At 42.2% G+C, this 21703-nt stretch overlaps 3 protein-coding genes and 2 long non-coding RNA genes across 11 annotated transcripts; 3 read left to right on the top strand and 2 right to left on the bottom strand.

Moving 5' to 3' along the window:
• Positions 1 to 682: 682 nt before the first annotated feature.
• On the bottom strand, positions 683 to 1918 carry LOC135347998 (uncharacterized). Its single transcript, XR_010398587.1, has 2 exons — positions 1730 to 1918; positions 683 to 1515 (listed from the first exon to the last, which is right to left on the bottom strand). It is a non-coding gene; the product is annotated as an uncharacterized LOC135347998 (long non-coding RNA).
• An 886-nt stretch (positions 1919 to 2804) lies between these two features.
• On the bottom strand, positions 2805 to 10212 carry LOC135347837 (uncharacterized). 2 transcript variants are annotated; one of them, XM_064545927.1, is made up of 18 exons: positions 10055 to 10212; positions 9769 to 9924; positions 9358 to 9504; positions 9056 to 9299; positions 8148 to 8616; positions 7664 to 7819; positions 7187 to 7433; positions 7027 to 7092; positions 6809 to 6888; positions 6494 to 6568; positions 6245 to 6397; positions 5556 to 5596; positions 5289 to 5457; positions 4565 to 4636; positions 4075 to 4218; positions 3677 to 3788; positions 3319 to 3503; positions 2805 to 2987 (listed from the first exon to the last, which is right to left on the bottom strand). In XM_064545927.1, exons 2-18 carry the CDS (start codon positions 9837 to 9839, stop codon positions 2899 to 2901), a joined length of 2520 nt encoding a protein of 839 aa, XP_064401997.1. In that variant the 5' UTR covers positions 9840 to 9924; positions 10055 to 10212; the 3' UTR covers positions 2805 to 2898. The 2 variants fall into 2 exon arrangements, with proteins under 2 accessions (XP_064401997.1, XP_064401996.1); XM_064545926.1 differs by having other exon boundaries at positions 10024 to 10158.
• A 53-nt stretch (positions 10213 to 10265) lies between these two features.
• LOC135347886 (E3 ubiquitin-protein ligase TRIM71-like) lies at positions 10266 to 12330 on the top strand. The gene is made up of 2 exons (XM_064545998.1): positions 10266 to 10403; positions 10755 to 12330. Exons 1-2 carry the CDS (start codon positions 10326 to 10328, stop codon positions 12327 to 12329), a joined length of 1653 nt encoding a protein of 550 aa, XP_064402068.1. The 5' UTR covers positions 10266 to 10325; the 3' UTR covers position 12330.
• A 55-nt stretch (positions 12331 to 12385) lies between these two features.
• Positions 12386 to 17921, top strand: LOC135347813 (uncharacterized). Of its 6 annotated transcripts, none has more exons than XM_064545885.1 (15): positions 12386 to 12535; positions 13137 to 14028; positions 14080 to 14429; positions 14545 to 14584; positions 14629 to 14766; positions 14822 to 14911; positions 14990 to 15067; positions 15143 to 15690; positions 16145 to 16294; positions 16355 to 16544; positions 16601 to 16708; positions 16937 to 17053; positions 17150 to 17449; positions 17543 to 17624; positions 17676 to 17921. In XM_064545885.1, the coding sequence occupies exons 1-15, from the start codon at positions 12518 to 12520 to the stop codon at positions 17791 to 17793; spliced, it is 3219 nt and encodes a 1072-aa protein (XP_064401955.1). In that variant the 5' UTR covers positions 12386 to 12517; the 3' UTR covers positions 17794 to 17921. The 6 variants fall into 6 exon arrangements, with proteins under 6 accessions (XP_064401955.1, XP_064401957.1, XP_064401954.1 ...); XM_064545887.1 differs by having other exon boundaries at positions 14080 to 14451; positions 14525 to 14584; positions 16604 to 16651; XM_064545884.1 differs by having other exon boundaries at positions 14080 to 14451; positions 14525 to 14584; positions 16604 to 16708.
• A 1539-nt stretch (positions 17922 to 19460) lies between these two features.
• Positions 19461 to 21516, top strand: LOC135347997 (uncharacterized). Its single transcript, XR_010398586.1, has 5 exons — positions 19461 to 19591; positions 20242 to 20520; positions 20568 to 20621; positions 20685 to 20721; positions 20774 to 21516. It is a non-coding gene; the product is annotated as an uncharacterized LOC135347997 (long non-coding RNA).
• The last annotated feature ends 187 nt before the right edge of the window (positions 21517 to 21703 follow it).

Here is a 21703-nt window from a genome sequence, read left to right as displayed (position 1 = left end):
AGTGGCCAGCGAGTCTACCAGCTGACAACTTCGACATAAAACCCAGTACATCAAGTTTGCCACCCAAATGCTTTACTGAGTATAAAAACTGATCCAGTAATTTCCAACAAGCTTGTACACAATGTATCTCACTACAATACCACCCGTCATTTCTATTTCAACCGTGTAGTAAGGTTTTGGAACACGCTGCCCATACACTATTAATCTACATCTACATCTACTTCAAATATTTAACTCGTTACTTCACAGCAAGTAACTTCGATCCTTAAATTCCCTGTACTTGTTCACTACCTATGTGCCCTTGTAACAGAAGTGTCGCGAACGTATAGTGAGTGTACAAGCTTGTTGGAAGTTACTGTGAATGAGTCGAGTTTTTCTACATGAAGCATTCTGGGTGGCAAAATTCATCTACTGAATTTATGTAGTGAAATAGGGCCGTGGGGGCCTCCTTATCGCTTCTATACTATTATTATTATACTGCATGGTCTGTGCACTCCCTTTGGGATCCTTCTCTATATATAGGTGTCCAATAAACACACACGCACGCACACACACACACACCACCATGCATGCATACTGTATAATTAACTTTCTGCACTGGACATTTCGCTTATTTTACTCATTTATTCCCCAGAATTCTCATGCACATGTATATGATAATTATTGCATATTGCAATGATGATAAATATTCAACGTTATAATTATATCAACAAGTTTCTATAAACTGTCTCTAAAGTACAAACTGATGCTACAAAGCAGTTTTCTGGCATGCATCTATATTTTATACTAAGAAAGGTTCCCATTTCAGTTTCAATAGCTGCTAATCAGCATTATATACTACACAAGTTATAGCTATACAATCATGCATGCATGTACACTAGCGGCGTGCTCTGTAGTAGCAGAGATTAAGCTCGTGGTTTCTACCACAAGAACCCTCGGGATATAGCCCTCCGCAGCTATTAGCATTGCCACTGTCTTCATCGTCAAAGTGTATGAAGAGATCTGTGCTGTACATTCCTTTGACACTCTGGCAAACGCCCAGATAGCGATAAAGAACAAAAGGCATTGTAGGAGGAAGAGCAATTTCACTGTGGGGGCTACCGTTGTTCCTACAGCAGTACTCGATCCTCGTGTTTGTTCCATAAGAGCCAGCGGGGAGTACACTTTGTGCGGAATTTCCATTATTATTATCTTCATCATCCCAGTATCGAAAGCCTTGTTGGAAACCACTGGGGCAGCTGCCACCGAATCGAGCAATGCAGTACCTTCCATTTGGCCAACTACCTACTCCATTAATATTTTTCTTTGTGCAGTAATACGTTTTAAAATTGGATCCAGTGTCAAAACGAAGGTAAGAGGTGATGTCATACGGCCTAAAACTGTTTCCATTGCCGTTGTCTTCGTTATCCTGATATCTCCACCCACTAAACCATCCTGAGGGGCATCCGGATGTGGTTTTAAGCATTGAGTATTTTCCATACGGCCATTGTGTCGCAACACTAATAATGGCAGGATCTGTAAAATGATGGAATATTAATCTCTAGATGGCATGCATGCATCACTATGACAAATACTAATTATCATGCGATTCCATTGAAAATCATGAAACATGCAAAAATCAATGAGTACAGCACTTGCAGATATAATTATTTATAGACATCTTAGCAATGATCTTAGGTACATCTTGCCTCCTTTTAATGAGTATCGATCAACGTGGCATTTTATATACCTGGGTTGTCAGGGTTGGCTGCAGCCATCACTACTAGAGCAAGGGGCAGAAGGATGCTTAAAATGATAGAAGACTTCATCAGGATACTCTTCTTGAATCAGATGATGATGTGATGATTAAGAAGTTCTGCTTCAGTGTTGGTTGAGTTGCAGTTGAAAGATGCTGAGAGCTTTGCTTTTTTATAGTGTTTTAGATCTCATTACGCATGCGTTTGGCCCAATCTATATGTTACGTAATAGCCAAAATGGTGGGGGCTGCAATAATAATTAATAGCGTGGCTAGAAGAGGCTAGTCTCGTGGAGAAATGTCTGGCTTGCGATACTAGTAACTAACTCATGTTTGGGGCGACGTGAGCGAATCGTACAGCATGAAATAATGTGGCATTAGAAAGGTGGGTCAAAAGAGCTGGTGCTCAGCCAACAGGAGGAGCAAGGTTATCACAAGCAAGACAATATGGCTCCTGCTGGACCCAGTACAAGCCAATAAAAATAAATGTTGATGAAAAACAACCTTTTAACAAGTGAGCTGTTGCAGGTGTTCCTGTGGTACCATCTGCAGGCCTTGCCTCTGTGTCATCAAGAGCCTTCTGAACTACGCATGCGCGATTATTCACGAATAAGTTGGTAAAGGATCATGAATTCCAAACGCAGATATTATTTTACCCAAGGGTGAACTAGAGGTTAATTATCAGGAACCTTGTGGTATATACGTAACGTAGGAACCTTGTATTGATTGTAGGAACCTTGTAGTAAGCTTGTATTAAATGTAGGAAGCTTGTAGGGATTAAGGACATGTACATGTATTGTTTGTGTTGTTAGCAAAAGTTGTCCATGGAGTGTTACTACTCTATCAAGGACACTACAGAACGTTAGAAGAGACAATCTTTCAGCACCACACAGGTTAGCCTCGAATCCAGGCCGATATAAATTTCAGAGGACAGGCGCGATGCAGCTCAGGCAATTTTTCGAACAAAATTGAAAAATATAGGCAGTCAGGTCAGTGTTATTTTATTTTAGAGACAACTCGGCCGGATTAATAATAATTACTGCGCATGCGTGTAAAACTACACAAAAAATTCTCAAAATCAATTTTTCATTGGCAGTCAAATAATCATGATTGAAACACAACAGGATAAAATATTTTGTATGGTAGATGTTGCTAAATAGCATTTACTGATTGTCCTCTCCATCTATTGGTAGTTGCCCTGGTAACGGCTGTCCAATATTACTGTTCCCCAGTACCTCCAATAGTGGGCAACCTGTGCAGGGAAGATAGTGTGGGCGGAGAATTAGCTATTATTATTATACACATAGTTGGCAAACAAATGACAATATTAGGCTCACACAACCTGCAAGCATTAACATTACACCCAAACTGTTTCGACATACATGTACAGTGCATGGAACCCCTTTTATAACAGTGAACAAACCTTATGGATGGACATAAGGCACAAACAGTTTACTTGAGAGCTGGCCTTTGTATTGCTTGGCCTTTCTTTATAAATGTTTGGCTGCTAAGAGGGAATCCACTGTAAACATTATACCCCTCCCCACACACCCCCACCCACTCCACACACCACACACACTCACCTCTTCGCAGTGTATCCAACGATGTCTTCTCGGTCACACAGGTCCAGTTGACATTGAGCATGGTGAGAGAGGGCAGCTGTAGTCTGGTCATCCCACTATCACACACCGTTGTACGACTTAGGTTGAGCTTACTGAGCATGCCCAGTGCGTCCAGGCACCCGTCCAGGATAAACTGACTGGTCACCCTGGAAACAGAAATAGATCACAAAGAATCTATATAATAGGGCTGCACATGCAATGGCATAAATAGTAACAAATTTTATACTGAAGAGAAACGACAATGTACCTTCGGTTCTACACACACACACATACACACACTAACGCCCACCCCATCCCTCACACATTCACACCCACTTACTTAGTGTCTGAGAGGCTGAGTACGTCCAATCGAGTGAGAGACGAGAGGCACATGACTCCAGCATCAGTCACCAGCGTGTTGTCCAGACTCAGCTCATGTAGACCAGTCAATGCTACAGAGAGAGAAACGTACAGTGTATATGATAATTTAAAAGCACCAACGCTTTTCCTCCAGAAATGGAGGATTTGGGCCTCTAAAAATTGCTGATCTAAGTACACCATAACTATACAGCATTATCTATCAAATGCATTTTTTAGCTTTGAAATCGGACGTTATGTTCTTGGAACAATTTTTGTTAGAGAGTTGCTAACCCTCAAAAACAGCGAATTAGGCACCTCGAAAATGTCACGCTACATGTATAATGGTATAAGGGATTAAGTGTTCAGCCACTAACGTACCCATTAGACACGGCATTCCTTCATCTGTCAGTTTAGTTCTACTCAGAGTCAGTACTTGCAGCGAGGTCATGTGACTAACATGTGATATCCCCAGGTCCGTAACATGACAGTAATCCATCAGATTGAGGTGGGCCAGCGGAAACCCTGCAATGGAGACACACAGTCAAACATGCTCCAGCATGAATACAATAAGGAAGAAATACAATAATGTGCTATTCGAGTGAAATCAGCAGTTGTGATCAACTATTGCGTTCTGGCAACGAAGATTTTATTTCTGCAATGAAAGTGATCAGCACTCGTAAAATTCGCTTATGTCTGGTCTGGTATGCTCGCAAAACATTCCAGCAATACGGTACTAGTAGTACTCTATTGATGTGCTGGTTAACTAACTAGTCTCCTCCTCAGACAAAGATTCTTCTATACATTGAGTAAGGCGAGAAAATAACATTCTAATTTGCTGTGCAAAAGAAAAATTACATGACCCACAAACCTGACACAACTTTGAGCCCATCATCAGAGAAGTAGTTCCGATCAGGTAGTACCAGAGACTCTAACTGTAGAGCTGGGGAATAACAAGTTACAACACATGAAACGTAACTTTCTACATTATAATCATAGCTTCCACTAACGAGCAGTCTCTCTATAATTATAACGGGGCAAAGCTACCCCCTCCCCCCAGTATCCATTATTCAATGGCTCCACTGTATATACAATAATTATACAATATAATAGTAACTCCTTCATCTAGTAATGCAGTGATGTGTCCACACTGGTCGGTGGTGGTGGTCGGTACTAACCACGCCCACACTGGTCGGTGGTGGTGGTCGGTACTAACCACGCCCACACTGGTCGGTGGTGGCGGTTGGTACTAACCACGCCCACACTGGTCGGTGATGGTGGTCGGTACTAACCACGCCCACACTGGTCGGTGATGGTGGTCGGTACTAACCACGCCCACACTGGTCGGTGGTGGTGGTCGGTACTAACCACGCCCACACTGGTCGGTGGTGGCGGTCGGTACTAACCACGCCCACACTGGTCGGTACTAACCACGCCCACACTGGTCGGTGGTGGTGGTCGGTACTAACCACCTCTTAGGACTATATAGCTTACCACATCAATAATTTGTGTGTTGAATTAATTGAAAATAGCCACCACCTCAAAAATCCTGGGCACACATCACTGGTAATATAATATTATCATACGTACTGTACCTGACATCAGTTGTTCCAGTGCTGTTGTCTCCACACACAGTCCAACCAGACTCAGACTGTGTAACCCACGGCAACCAATGAGCGTACCCACGTCACTGTGTGCGGGAGTGTTGGCAATGTTGAGTGTGTGCAGTCGAGGAAGCTGACTCAGCAAAGAGAAGTTATCAATCTGAAGGACGAAAAAAAAAACGGTTCCGTAAAAAATAACAAAAAAATAAGTAGAGAGAGATGCTATAAAAGTGAACGTGTATTCAAATTAACACTTACGGTTGTTCCTTCAATGTTGAGTGATTCAAGATTTGGTGATCCTACAGGGAATGATATTATTAATTTTATGGATTGATGACTAATAAAACCTAGTTCAGTAAGTGCATCTCTTAGTTTTGATATTGCATGGTTGCTTTACTTTAGTACAGTCTCCACTGGTATTCGCCACAGAACTTTGCTTTAAGCATGCCATAAGGTTTTTAATAGCCACAGAATGAATTTCTTTTGTCTCTCTGTTGTTGTAGTTGAATATCTTTCAACAGATATAACTTTAGTACCATTGATCCAATGTCAAAAATTTTGTGATTTTCTGAAAGTTTAGAAAGAGACCTTTCAAATGATGTGTTTCAATCCAAATTTTTGTTGGGGCCATAATTTATCATTTTTCGGCCTTTGACCATGGGCTATAATCCATGGTATCGCCAAATTGGTAAATACTTTTCTCTCTCAAATATCAACTTTGATGACGTCATTTTAAAGGTCTCTTTCTAAGCTTTCAGAAAATCATAAAATCGTTTAAATTGGATCAACGGAAATTCAAGTTATGGCAGCTGAAAGCTTTGAACCTCCACACTTTTTTCGGACACTATGGCCATAATAAATTGCACACGCAGCACTATCAGAGAGCTACTGAATGCAACTTTTCAGCCTAATCTAAAGTATTGCACAGGGCTGCTGTAATACAGTACCTGCTGGTAATAGTCGGAGTGATTTAGTTGTGATCTGAGTCTTGGAAAGGTCCAACACTTGTAGGTGTGTGAGGGGCGTGGCCAGGAGTAGGGAAAACCCCCTGTCAGTCACCTTCACCTCCGATAACTTTAGTACCTCCAGCAAAGTACAACCTGAAAAGGGAATGAATAAAATAAAAAATGCCATAAGGGCAACGGCAATATTACTAATGACATACGGTAATAATGATAGTACGTAAGCATTCTCACTTCTGATTCCTCGACAGATGACCTCGTCCAGTTGTCTACAGCCGTTGAGATTGAGTGAGGTCAGTGCATGAAGGTCTGGGTGTGTGTGTGTGTGTGTATGTGTGTGTGTGTGGGGGGGGGGGTCAGTGCATGAAGGGCTGAGGTTAGAAGACTTGTAAAAGCAAACTGAAAAAAATAACGGTAATACTGTCTATATATTGGTGACCCTTGGGCAGACTAACCAGTATAGCTAGCTAGGGTGGTCTGCTTATAGGGACACCACAATAGACAGGTTCACTGTACATTATAGCAAGTTCTAAGCAGAGAAATGCTCACATGGAAGCAGTGATGTGATGGCTCTGTCTGTGATAATGGAACAAGAGCCCAAACTGAGTGACGTGATACTGGGGAAGTAGCTGTGTGGGCGTGTGTGTGTGTGTGTGTGGGGAGTGTAGAGTGTGTGCAGAGGGAGGGTTATAACATTCACAAGAGCACATACAGTGAGAATAGCTTTGTATAAGGTGAAGCTGTAACTGTAATAATGTAATACTGACCACAGAGCTTGTAGTAGTTCATTGGTAGTGTAGATATAGTTGTCCAACTCTATCACTTGAACAGGACTGTGGGAAATGAACAATCATCAAATAATTACAGAGTTAGAACTATATACAACACACACACACGCCCACACCCACACGCACACACAATATTTACCATCCGTGGAAAGCTGCTAGTGTTTTGACGTTAAGCCTCTTCTTGTCCTTTAGTGCCCTCATGAATCTACGAGCGACCAATGGGCTTAGCCGACTACACGACGGCATACCGTAACTGCTACTGAGTGTGAGTAGTGCTCGTGTGGAGAGCTCCTCAAGAGAGGGTGGTCCGTGATGTGTGAGGGTGTGAGGAGTGTGCCATGTGTGAGGGGCGGGAGCCTCAGAACGTCTGATGGCAGCACTACGAGCTGTGTGTGTGTGTGTGTGTGGTGTGTGTGTAGGTGTGTGTGTGTGTGTGTGTGTGTGTGGTGTGTGTGTAGGTGTGTGCGTGTGTGTGTGTGTGGTGTGTGTGTGTGTGTGTGGTGTGTGTGAGGGGTAAAATTATATTTTATATTCTAGCATAATTATTTAAATTTAAATTATTCTTATACTGTACACGTAATCAAAATAATAATTATAATATTTGATTTTCTCTGACCTGCCTCTCTCATTCGTATTGCCTGTTGTTGTACGCCACTGTCCACTACCGCCTCCTTGCCCCCCAGACGATTGCCCCCCTCGCCACCACCCCCCATACCACCAAACCCCATACCTCCAAACCCCATACCAGCGGGCATAAAACGACCAGGTACAACTGTAGTAGAGTGGAGGAGAAAGATGTAAAATAAATAAATCACAAAATACATTGAATGAGCAATAAAACACATAAACAGTGGCTAAAGTAACATTGTGCATACAGTGATGTACACACTGGTCAATGGTGGTGGTGGTTGGTACTAATCACCTCTAGATAAAAATAACCATCTCTTAGGGTAGCTAGTTCACTACTTGTTAGCAGGGATGTGCCCACACTGGACTAGTTTGTCACATAAAAAGGTAAATTTGTGTTATGAGAAAATAATGGCCAACACTGTACAAATTCTGGGCACACACTGGTACAAGTACACACACACCACCCTCACCTCGATTAGCCCCCCTGGCTAGTGGGTGTGGTTTCCCAGGACGAGGCTGTCCAAAACCACGAAGGGGGAACATATTCACATTCATATTATTGTCTTTAGCATCGTCATCGTCATCGTCATCCTGATCCATATCTTCTTCATCATCTTCATCTTTATCGCCTCCAACATCCATATCCATTGGCTCATTAGTATTAGCACTGCCATCTCCCAGTCGATGACCTTTGCCCTTTGAACTTTGAGTTGTATTGAACATAACTCTTCGTTGTTTCGGAGGGTTTGCGACAGCTTGAGCAGAACTACTGTCATCTGATTGGTCAATTAGTTCGTTAGAATCTGTTGCAGATTGTTCGGAGTCCACTTTTAACGAGGCTGGTTGCTTAGCGACGACGAGCGAGGCAGAGGGACAGAGATTGAGTGACTGGAGAGAGCATTGATACTCAGAGAGAGTGAACTCACGATGAGGGTACGGCTGTGTGGGCGTGGCAATTAGTGCAGTGTAATGGGATCAATATAGATGTTGATGTACTACAATTGTTAGTGCAGTCGCATGTATCGCATACATGCAATAAGTGCTACAAGGTGCCAACCTCCTGCACAAGCTAGCCAACAGTGACAGAGAGCATTCACTCACTACAGGTATACAGTATTACTGTACACACGCACACACACAAACCTTAACAGCTGTCCCTCTTTTAGGGCACAATCCATATGATAACCCGATGGCTTAGTAAGGTTAGGCAACTACATGTAATTTCAAGTGAAAGAGGGTAAGGGTTCGATTCTATCTGTACTCAGTTTTTGTCTTATCTCTTTTCTAACATTAGAACCCCCACACCTGAATCAGCTGCACACTCACACACCCACTCACCTGAATCAGCTGCACACACACACACACACCACCCACTCACCTGAATCAGTTGCACACTCCCACAATCGGAACAGCTCTCCATAACAAGCTCAACAATTTGACTAAGACTAGCGGATGTAGGGAAGCTTTGTCTTAATACTCGACCATCGGGCAGACGTATCTGAAGCCGGCAAGTGTCATGTGACCTGGTCATGTGGCTGTCAGCTGACTGTGAAGAAGCGTCCTGTAGGGTACGAGCCACAGAGCTTGGTTGTGTGGGAGACTTTAGCTTCGCTTCTTTAGCCCTAAAAGAAATTTAGATAATTGGAAACCAGCAAAAATTATTATCAGATTATTATTCACTTTCTATCTTCTTCGATATGTTGCATCACTTGTTGCCTTGCTTTGATGTCGGCCAAGCGCATCACCTTTGCTCTCTTTATTGCCTCCTCTCTCTCTTTAGCCGCAAACCGATCTTTGTCTCGACTGTGATCCTCGTTCACTATGTACCTGTGAGGTGTGTGAGGTGTGTGATGGGGTGAGGAGTGTGAGTGTGAGGTGTGTGATGGGGTGAAGAGTGTGAGTGTGTTTTAGTGAAATGTCCATAAATGGGGAATTACGTGCTCAATTTCTAAAACAGATTATACTATTTATGTGCTATGAACGTTCTAGAATAAGTCAAGATAACATATAAATCACCGTCACCGTGTTAAATGTACAATGAGCTCCAATTTATTCAGAGCTTGTTCATCAAACATCGTGCATGGGCATTACCTGGTTTTGAGTGGTTTATCGTGACTTTGGGAGGACAGATCACTGGATGACGACATTGGTTTGGTTTCCATAGCAACCTCACGAGGAGGTGCAGTGAGAACGAGACGCCTGGTTGAACTTTGACCTGTGGAGGCTTGCTGCTGCCGTTGTAGCAACCTGTGTGATTGACAAGTAGCCATCAAATTGTACAGCCTTGTGTATAAATAGTAGAATAATGATGTTTTTGTAAAGATAATTTATATTGAATAGGCCTACCATTCTGTAGCCTTTTGTAGACTGTATTTACCCTGAGCTGAGAGCTCCCTCTGACAGGCAGTGATGTCCTCACTCGTAAATCCCATCCCCAACAGTTGTGCCATCACAGCGTCCTCCATTTTGTAGCTAACAACAGTTCAGGAATGTCAACAGTGGTCAATCAATGCGAAACCATACGCATGCAGCTGTATTGCACAACAACACTGTATTTGGGCAGCTAGCTAATCACTGCACCACCTCGAGTAATAATAAGGCACACAGCACATGTGTGGTGTGTTGGCATATATGGCTGCCTATTGTGCATGTGCATGTGCTCCCAGAACAGTCTAGTCCTTGGCTGCCCTTTTGAAGATCAAGAAGAGAGCAAACAAAAAGGAAAGGTGAGATCAATGATGCAAAGCTTGTTTTGCTTGTAGTTTGCTTGTAGTTTGCATGTTAGCTTGTTCAGAACACAGATATATGAGAGCAATCATTCTATAATAATTATTGCATGTTAGCTTGTTCAGAACACAGATATATGAGAGCAATCATTCTATAATAATTATTATGCTTGTAATTTGCTTGTTGCCCTACAAGAAAATAACAAGGTTCCTTTTTTTGGCTTAGTATAATTTTTGTATAAGACATTTCCCTCACTATATAGTATCGTAGAGCTATAGAGCTAGAGCTAGAGCTAGAGCTAGTCGTGTCGGACACCTTATATATACTGATATAATCATTACCAAATGCAGGATATGGCTACTCCAGCAACCACTACCGTGTTGAGTCTCAAAGTCGTCAAGAGGCACTTAGACAAAGCCTTGAAGACATTCGACGAACGAGAACAAAGAATTAACTCTCAAAAATCCTCACTTCAAGCGAAAATCAACCGAGAAATGAACTCACTGATCCATATCATTGAAGAACGCAAGGAACAGCTGGTTACACAACTCGATAGCCTCGCTCAACAAAAGCTACAAATTTTGTCGGCCCACAAGCAAAAAGTTGAGCTCTCTCGCACGAAGATGAGCAACGTGTTACTCGAGGCAACCACTCAAGTCGGCCACGAAGAACAGGAGATAACGGTCGAGTTTGAACCATCCACAATTCAGCCACAGATCGAAGCAGATATGATATTTATCAGAGACAAGTCAGAGCAGATTCGTCAAAACTGCAAAGATTTTGGGAGTGTATATTCGGAACAGGTGGCGATTGATAACTGCATTGTAAGTGGAGAAGGATTGGGATTTGCAATAGACGGGAGAGAAACTATCGTTGCAGTGGACAATTTAATCGATAAACTTGATCTTGCAGCTGAGCTAGTAGACAACAAGAGCGGAGCTTCGATTAAATGTGATATTGAAAGGGAAAATGGTCGCCGTACGCTCACCTACCAGCCAGTTAGCCGAGGGAAACACAGTCTTCACATTAGAATCAATCATAGACCCATCAAAGGTAGTCCGTACCCTGTGGCCGTTACCCCGTCGCCAGAGAGCCTTCGTAAGCCGATCAGAATCATCGAAGGTCTTAGCAAGCCGCGAGGTATTGCAACGAACAGCAAAGGTGAACTGATAGTGGCCGAGTACAAATCAAACTACGTCTCGATCATAGCTCAAGACGGCAAGAAGAAAGCATTCGGTGGATTTGGAACAGAACATGGAAAATTTAACAAACCAAGAGGAGTTGCGATTGATAAAGATGATAATATCTATGTGAGCGATTCTGGTAATCATCGAGTACAGAAGTTTACATCTAAAGGAAAGTTCGTTGCTACTGTTGGATGCATGGGAAGTGAGGATGGACAATTCAACCTTCCCTTGGGCATCTGTTTCAGCAAGAAGAAACATCGATTGTACGTCTGCGATCAAGTCAACTATCGAGTGCAAGTTTTCTCTGCACATCTCACATTCAAGCGCTCATTCGGTAGTGAAGGCCATAGTGATGGACTGTTTAATTTCCCCGAGAATATCGCTATTGACGATTCCAACACTGTGTTGTATATATCGGACTATTACAACAATCGAGTGCAAGTCTTCACAGCTGATGGACGGTTTATTCGATCTATCACTCATAAATCATCGGCAGCTATAAGTTCAACAAGTAGCAATAAACTAAAGCACCCTCGGGCAATTGCTGTGGATGGTGGGGGCGTGTTGTATGTCAGTGAGTGGGAGTGTGATGGTGTGTACCTGTTCTCGTCACAAGGGGAGTTTGTCGAGTTGCTTGGCAACAAGGGGGGTGAACAAGTGGACCTTGTGTGTGGTTTAGCTGTGGACATGAACAATTGTGTCATTGTGTCTAGATACAGTAAGATTGAGATGTTCTAGCTCTGTTTATATAAGTAACTTTTATGGGTGCATGCAGGCATGGTCTAAAAACATGTGACTATAATTAATTTGCATAGATCTACATGTGATGAGAACTCACTTTAAAATTTCTATTTTGCAATTTGGCTTATAGAGGATTGTGGAGGTAGAAAGCTGCAGCATCTAAAGAAGGGTGGGTGACAAAGAAGATGGCTGATCAGGACAAGGTATGTTAAACAAAGGACCTATAGCTGTGCCACAGACATGTGCTATAACTATATACTAACTAGATCTAGATGGCAATGGTATTATGCATGGCATCAATGTGCTGCTCCACTATCCCACCTCTGGGTCTCATTTGATCTTGAAATGTGATCCCATACTGTTATGTGGGATTTGACCTGGCTTTGCGTAGTAAGTTAGTAATACAACCACGGGGATTGAATGGCCCCTGAGCAATTAGATCTGGCCACAAGGCTACAGACTACAATTCATTTTTCTGATCTACGTTCCTAATCAAGTTCTAAGTATTCAACACAGTAAATTTGAACACTGAAATTATAAATTAAGTGCATACTAAAAAAAGTGGGATCTAAATCATAGTACATATATATCCTCGTTATGTTGCTAGCTCTATAGTTAGTTATCCAAATAAAAGTGCTACCATATAGCGCGTATATTTCGAGGGTATAAATGTTCGCGGTTTTCTCTGACAAACATGAATTTAGAATTTAGTATCGCATATTTTAACCTGCGTATAATAGAAAACGTTAGCTCATCACTAAATAATAATTTATGCTTACCTTGATGTTTCCTTCTCCCATGCAGATTCTTGACATCCTCCATCCCTCAACATATCTGGAGTGGGAGGAATGGCCTTCTCTACCAGTGAAGATGAGTAATGCCGCTTCAGTGTATCTGAATGGAACACTCTATTTTGGAGGAGGGATTACTGATGAACCTGGTTGGAGAGCTGAAGCTTCACTGTACTCATTCAAACCTGGAGTTGACAGAACATGGACAGTGACAGACACACCCACCTATCGCTATACCCTTGTCACCCATAACTCTGAACTGCTACTGGTGGGTGGGTGTGAGTATCCTACAATAGAGACAACAAACAAAGTCTTCACGATGAGGGGTGGACAGTTTGTTGAAGCACTGCCTCCTATGAAGGAGACACAACGCTCCCCATCTGCTGTCAGTAGTGGATCTGCACTAGTTGTGGTTGGAGGGACGAATACCTCAGGAGATCTCTCCTCTGTGGAAGTGTTCAAAGATGGCCAGTGGACCACTGCTCCCTCCCTACCAAATGCAAATGCAGGACAAGACATCAAGTCTGTTCTCCATGGTGACCAGTGGTACCTGATCACCTCTGTGGGAAAAGTATTCCGTACATCACTACAATCACTCATATCTGGATCCGACCAGTCACCATGGGAGACGCTACCTGATGCTCCTAATTGCTATTCAACTGCTGCCTTCTTTGGTGGCCGTCTCTTGTCCATTGGAGGAGATCGAGGAAGGGCTTATGATGACCTCACAACAGCCATCTATGCCTTCTCCTCCAGCACCCAGTCCTGGGAACATGTTGCTGACCTGCCACTACCACTGACACACTCATCTGCTGTTGTGCTGCCAACTGGAGAGCTATTGGTTATCGGAGGGACAGATAAACGTGAAAAGCCCAGCAATAAAGTGTTCAGAGCTTTTTTAAAAGGTATAATAAATTATGATAAGCAATTACATTACTATCATATTTTTTGCTCAGTACCATTGATTGTACAGTTCAACATACCCAAGCTGCATCAACTGCACAAGTATGGAATCAATCTCATGGAACTTCTCTCTAAAGATCGGTATCGATTCCACATTACCTCGGGAGTACATCTTTTAGTGAAAGACAGAAAGAAAGCTCCCACACTCTCTCCTAGTGATTACGTTGAGCTGATCTTCAATGCTTGGAAGAGAAGCAAGCGACCATCTTACCCCCCTACCTGGGAGGGCCTGTTCACTGTCCTGAGGAAGATGGACCTGGGTCACCTCACGGAGCAGATAGCCAAGTGTGTGACTGGGTCACTGCCAGAGATAGAAGACTCACCTCTGCCCTCTGAATCAGAGGTCCAGTTAAGCAAAGAACAAGGTATGAAAATGCAAACACACTAAGAGTAGAGGTCTGTATAATATAGTAGTACTATACATGTATAATTTTACAGTTCGAAACAAAGAACAAGAGGTCCAACTAAGCCCTGGAGACAAGGAACAAGCTACAGCTGGTTAGAGGTTATCATAACGACTTTTGTGTGTACAGATTCTTTAGGTGGAGAAAGTTCTGTGACTGAATTGAGATCTGAAGTGAAACGACGGCTTCTAGAGTATGAGAGTCTGCAGGCGGAGCTGGATCAGTTGACTGATGAGTATGACGAGCAAGCTGACAAGATTCACCAGCTAGAAAAAGGCAAAGGCTTATATAATTAATATTGTAATGAATCAGCTGTACTTATGACATACAGAAATTGAATACCTGAGAAACGAGATTCATTTTCTCCGAGCTGAGAGCAAAGGACTGGTTCCAGTGAAGCAGGAACTCAAGGTTGAACCAGGTGAGTTACGCTACGACAGAGGGTGACTGTGTGCATGATGTGTAGCCTGACATGTGATCACCCACTGACCACTGATAGGTTATCAAGATGTCATATCATGTCCTCATCTACCAACTGAAGTCTTGAGTCAACCACAGGAATCCATACACAGTTTTGGTAAACACTCTCAGAACCCCATTCAGTGAGTTAGGTACCTCATTTGCATTGTTCTATACTGTTACCTCCACTCAGACCTCCCTGGTGTTGAAGTTGTGGCCAGCACATGTGTGATCGTCACCAACTCACTCCAAACCATCCACTGGGTTGGCTATGGATTCAAGCTCACCATACCCCAGGGCTCCCTGCCAGCTGGTGTTGACCAGTGTCAACTAGAAATCAAGGCCAGTGTAGCTGGGCAGTACCAGTTTCCTGACAATCTCCAGTTGGTCAGCGGTGTCTTCTGGATACGTCCTCTTCCCTTGTGTCGATTCCAACAGCAGCTGACAGTCGAGATACAGCACTGTGCCAAAATGACCAGCTCAACCAAGCTCTCATTTGTGAGAGCACATTGCTCCCAGGAGAGTATGCCCTACACATTCAAGCAGCTTGAAGGGCGTGGCTCATTCACCGAGCACAGCTCGTATGGTTGTTTAAGTGTGAATCATTTCAGTTCATATGCAATAGCTGCGGAGGGTGATGTTGATCTACTGTATGTCGCCAGTCTATACTACCTAAAGGCCGACCCTCGGACCGTGGAAATTCATTTCACAATCAATGTGGATGATGCAGTACATAATGCCGTGAGTGACAGATTTTGTGGTTTTTTTTGTGCCTAATAATTATAATTATCTTATGCACCTATCAATGTCAGTCCCCACTACCCCCCCTGCGGGGCACAGTGGGGGGTTTTGTTGGGGTTTTGATTCAGCAAGTAACCCCAAGGTGCGGGATAGGGTGGGGAATTTGACTTTCTCAATATACAAATTCACAACAGTAATATCCGGAAAAGTATAGCACATGCACGCGTGTAGTCAAATCCCGGGGTTGTTAAGTGGGTATGGGAGGGGAAGTGGGGATTTGATTTCAACCATACAGGCCCCCTGGGGTAGGGCAGTTGATGTAAATCAAATCCCAACTAAACCCCGACATAGCCCGCATGGGGGGTAGTGGGGACTGAAATTGATAGGTGCATTAGGAAACACTTTTGAGGTTTTGTAATGTATAATTATTTATGTTGTTGTTTTATTTCTTTAGGCAACACAATATTATTTCCAAAAGTTGGGTGCAGAAAATAAACTGACTTTGGAAGTGGAATTTGAAGACTCAAATATTTCACTGGATATACCAATAACCAGCGGTGTTGATATCGATGAATGGAGACTAAAACCACTTGTTAAACCAAAGGTAATGTTTCTCAAATTGTTATAAAGTTAATTATGCTAGTTTTGCGTCTGTTGTATTCAGATATCTAAGAAAAGAGTCAACTCCTTCAAGCCGGGGAGAATCGTTCCATCCACAAAACTTGAAGCGACACTCTCTGAGAGTAGCTGGGGCTGCAAGGTACCAAAACGTTCACACCTAACAACTTTGAAAGGAACTAAGGAGCCTGATAACCAAATATGGATTGTACTGGACCCAGTGGATCCAAATCAAGGTATAGTTGTTTCAGTGCATAACCAAACATTATTTTGTGTATTCACTGTCATGTAGTGGCCCCTCCTCCTCAAGTGCTCAACCCCATGAGTGCAGTGGCAATCCCAGGTCAGCAATCTGGGAGCCATTATGCAGTGCTAGCTCCCTCTCTGCCATCGTTACACGGTATGCTGCAAAAATATCAATAGAATTTTGCAGGTACTTTTAGTCAAAAAGACATCCTTATATGTACGTTGAGTTTAGCTGAAAGTGCACTATTCTCATTGGAGGATAATCAATGTGTCTCAGTAGTGTAAGGACTGAAATCTTGGAGTATTTTGTCAAGTGACCCCTCATAATAATTATTATAGGCATGCATCCACTTTACATACTGTGACCATTTATCCTGTACAGAGTTTCCCCCGTCCCTCCTGTCAGTGGAGCAGTCCCACACTTCTCTCACTCTCTCCTCTGCTACACCCCCTCCACCCCCTCACTGGAACACTCGGCTACAACAATGGAGTCACACAGGTACGTACAGTAGATCTACTATGATGTTGTGATCATACTTACATCATGGTGGATGCGACGAAGAATCTAATACCCTTGTTGCCATGTATAATATAGGTGAGGATGATGAAAGAGATGAAGACCAATTATGCATTGAGGGTTTGCAAGATATTTTTTCTCTATTAATTAAGGCCGCTAAAGATTGGTTTGAGTTGGGCCTCGCTTTGGGAATTAAAGTTAACACTCTTGAGGGTATCAAATCTAAGGAGAACTGCGATAAAGCTCGCTTGCGTGAAATGCTGACCCACTGGTTGCGATCTTCATCTTCTCGTACATGGAGTGACATTTGCAATGGCCTCAGAAGTGACACTGTCCAACAAGACGTTCTAGCAGATATAGTCGAAGAGAAATACAAAGGTATACATGTATTCATTGCTCTGAAATTGCTTTTACAACTCAGGCACACGTTAATTGCTTTAGACTATGTTATACATCCATTATTATTAACAGGAGCAACTCCCTGGGAGCACTCGTCCCGACCACGCCCCCTCACTGGTGAGAAGAGAGAGGCCACTGAACACACTGAGCAAGGTGAGACAGTCAGTTGTTGTGATGTTCTATTTTACTGGTGAGTGTCTCCATACAGTTCCCCCCAAGAGACCTCGGTCAGAGGAGCAGTGAGGGAGGAGAATGGATTACGTACACTGTCCAGCTTGTCTGTTGATGGTTACCTCCTCAAGAAAACAGGGGAACAGTACTAGAGTACAATACTAGAACACAACATTATCAATGGCATACCTTAATTATAATTATTTTTATGCTAAGTGCGATTCAAATATTCCAATTTCGTTGACATGCATTGATCAGTTCAGTTGTAGTAATAATTTAACCAACGACAATCTTTTTAGGTAATGCCAAACTGCGTATGTACAGTAATAAATCCAGAAGTGGTACACATGTATAATAATTAATAGCTAGTAATCATTCAAATTAGCTATACATAGCTAGTGTTCCAGTGATCCATAGGTTCCAAGAGGGTCCATTCTGCAGACATTGTCTATGCTAGCAGCTGCCCCGATGAGTGTGGTCACCTTGGACTCCCCACCCTCCAGCTCAGCCACATCTAGAGGGACACAATAAGAGGGGGAGTAAATGTGTGGGTGTGTGACATGTTTACATCGTACACAATGGGAATGTTTGTGGCCATTTAATGTGTAATTGTGTGGGCGGACCCATCAGAAATCTTGTGCATTGTGCATGACTATACAATGAATGGTGATGTCACACTATCAAGCGTATAGAATGTCAAACTATAATTATACTGATAGCTCTACACAAAAACTGTACATATACACTGTACATTCCACAATAATCAAGTGGGATCTAAATGGCACTGCTATATAGTACTCACCTAGCCATGTGAGGTGGTCTGCATACATACTCCGGGGGACTGACAGGACACAAGGAATGGACTCTCAGGTACTACAGTGGAGGGAGAGAGATAATCAGTCAATCACTATATTCAAGCAGCCACTATACATTCCCCTAAATGTGTACATTATATAGCCAGTCACATGCAACGAGCAGTGATCAATATAATTATACCGGCCGTCTTTCTTCTAATTTATATAAATACAGTGGTACTAACAGAAGTGCCAAGTCCAAAAAAGAATTCCAATTGGGCACAAAAAAGTTGGAATAAATTTTTTGACGCGCACGGCCTTTCCTTTACTTTTTGGCCTCTAACATGTCATGCTCATGCATGCATTTGATGCATATAATTATAGCTGTGCTATGTAACTGTCTAGATGCAGCTGTAACATACACAGACCACAAACATCAAACAGTATAGACCCACCTGTGTACTTATAAGAGATGCACTAGACACTACACTATATATAACTGTATACGCATAAAGCGCCAGCATAATTTGAGTGCCTGCCGCTCAGATTGAGTGCAATTTTTGAAATGTGCCACTATACGAAGTGGATTTTTTTTCTGGTGCTGTGTAATTACTTCAACTATGCGTATATACGGTATAACATGCTTTATTAAGTTATGGCGGGTGATATATAGGCAAAAACAGAGTGTATATTAATGATACAGATATTTTTATATAATTTTCGTGGGGCAAATATTCGTGGTTTTCGTGGTTGGAGGTCTGACCACAAATATTTTACCCACGAATGAAGCGACCTTGCCTACCTTTACCTGCAGTGCAAGCTCCAACTACGAAAATATTACCCACGAAATGTCTCAATATTGCTGAACCACGAATATTTTGTCCCCCGAAAATTACCCGCTATACAGTAGGTTAGATGCTGTCTTGTCAGTGGAGGGTCTGTTTAATAGACAGAGAGTGGATTTTGGGTGAGTGTGTACTGTCCTCACTTGCCTCCACTGCACTGAGTGCTGCCTCTGTGGGAATTAAGTGGTGACTAGAATGAACTTGCATGCAGCAACTAAAGAGGGGTGGGGCATGTTATCATGTTCCAGAAGGGCTGCATCAATACTTGGCAGACAACATAGAGTGTCTACAATTAACAAAGGGCTGATCAGGTATGTAGAATATTTGTTAGAGACCTGTGGTAAGTCTACATGCAGATGCAGATCACTAGCAACTTGCATACTAGGTGTGTGATTATTATCGTAGAGTAGAGATTTATTAGCGTACATAGTCTACTTGCCATACTTCTTCGAAATAAGGCGCTGCATGTTTCTTAAAATAACATAATGTACTCAAAACAAGAAAATCACTATGCTGGTGAAATGTGTCCACAGGCGGCAGATATTATCGATATAGATCTATACATCTATAGGTATAAATAGATTATAAAATAGAAATAGAATTATTACTTGAGATCTATGCTCAGGGTAAAAATTCCCTAGTGTGTGATCGTCAGTAGCCTCGAGACTAGACTGCTCATCAGGAAAGAACCCTATATTAAAATCGTGTTGTTGGTCCTTTGATTGGTAAATAACCGCACAGGATGTGCATGCCCACAATCAGTCATATGGTGCATCATGTAATCCATAATCATACCCTATTTATGCCCTGTGTGCGGTCCATGTGAAATTCCTGGACCAATAACACAAATTTCACACATTGGAATTTGATCGTGCATGCAATTATAGGCGTTTTCCCCCGATGAATAGACTGGTCTCTCGAGGCTAGGTTGTAGATAATAATACAACACTTCCATGTACAGGTACTTGACAGTTGAGTACGGTGTTAACAATTTACGATCTACAACAAGTCTGTGAGAAACTTGGAAGTGCCAGCCCAAAATGGTTCGAACTGGGATTAGCACTAGGTCTATCTCATCCTGATCTCACCAATATAAAGGAGCAAAATGGAGATAATCAGATTTGTTTGCGCGAAATGTTGGCCAAGCTCCTGGGTACACAACGTGTAACATGGAGTCTCCTGTCGGGCAGTCTTAAAAAGACTACAGTGGGGCTTTATAATTTGGCTGATACCATTGCAGGTAACAATTTCCATTCTGCATCACAACTGTGAATTTTATCTACATAGGACTAGACCGTGTTGAAGAAGAGACGCTAACTTCTTTTGGCAACTGCTTGTGAGGTAATCAATTATCTGCATGTGCATATGATGCATGTGAACCTTACTGGTTTATGTGTATAATAGGGTCCACCAGCCACAACTAGCCTAAGAAAAAATGATGGTGAGGATGATTCCGATAAATACTACCATGAATAATAATCATGTGTTTATAGGTGAAGCTCTAACTTCTATCGATGAGTTGAAAAGACACCTGCAGCGGGAGTCATCGAATATGGAGAAAAAGTTTAATTCACTAGTAATTAGCTAGTTTGCAAAAATCTTTGAAACAACAAAAACGAGATGCCAGGGAAATCACTGACTGTCTTTTATAGGGATTAATTGCAAGAGGCAAGCCTTTGATGGAGAAAATCAATGCGTGTTTTGTAAAAAACGAAAGCAATTAGAAGAATGCTTCACCACTGATGAAATATGGCGCATACTTCAATACTACTTCTCTTTTTTCGACTTCTATTTGGTTGAACTTATTGCTAAACATCTTGGAAATGAAGACGACCAAAAATGTATGAATAGATACAAAAAGGAATTTAGAGAATACCTTAAGTGTCGCGTTTTCCCATTGAAAATCGTTCGCTCTCATACATGTACTCCCAGAGATGATAATGAAGAAATGGTTTTGAAACTTGACTCTTCTTTCGATGACTGTACTCTCGCACATGTAGAAGAGCTTAGAGAAGACGTTGCGAAGATGCTCAATCTTAAACCATACGTTCTCCGCCACCATGAAATAAAGTCCGGATGTATTCAACTTGTGCTCTTAATACCACAGTTTATCTTCAACGACATTTTTCCACTGCACTTTTGATCAAAAATTGGTATTGCAGCGGTTGAAAGTAACCAGATTGGATTGTGGCACCTTTCACTTTGACCAAGAAAGAGAAAATCAAATCCAAATCAATGCCGGTAAGTATATTGCATATCTGCTCATGAAATGTTCCAGATTGTATAATTATGTGCGCAGTCCCTTTAATTAGAGACCAGAAGAGTACTTGTATAATTATACGAAGTGTTTTCAAATTCTATACATATCATAACACACATTTATAACTAAGTATACTTTTGTTTCTAATTAGTGCAGCTGTGCG

The sequence above is a fragment of the Halichondria panicea genome, chromosome 14 (genome assembly GCF_963675165.1).
Source record: "Halichondria panicea chromosome 14, odHalPani1.1, whole genome shotgun sequence".
Taxonomy (NCBI): Eukaryota; Metazoa; Porifera; class Demospongiae; order Suberitida; family Halichondriidae; genus Halichondria; species Halichondria panicea.
This window is presented reverse-complemented; position numbering and strand designations above follow the sequence as displayed.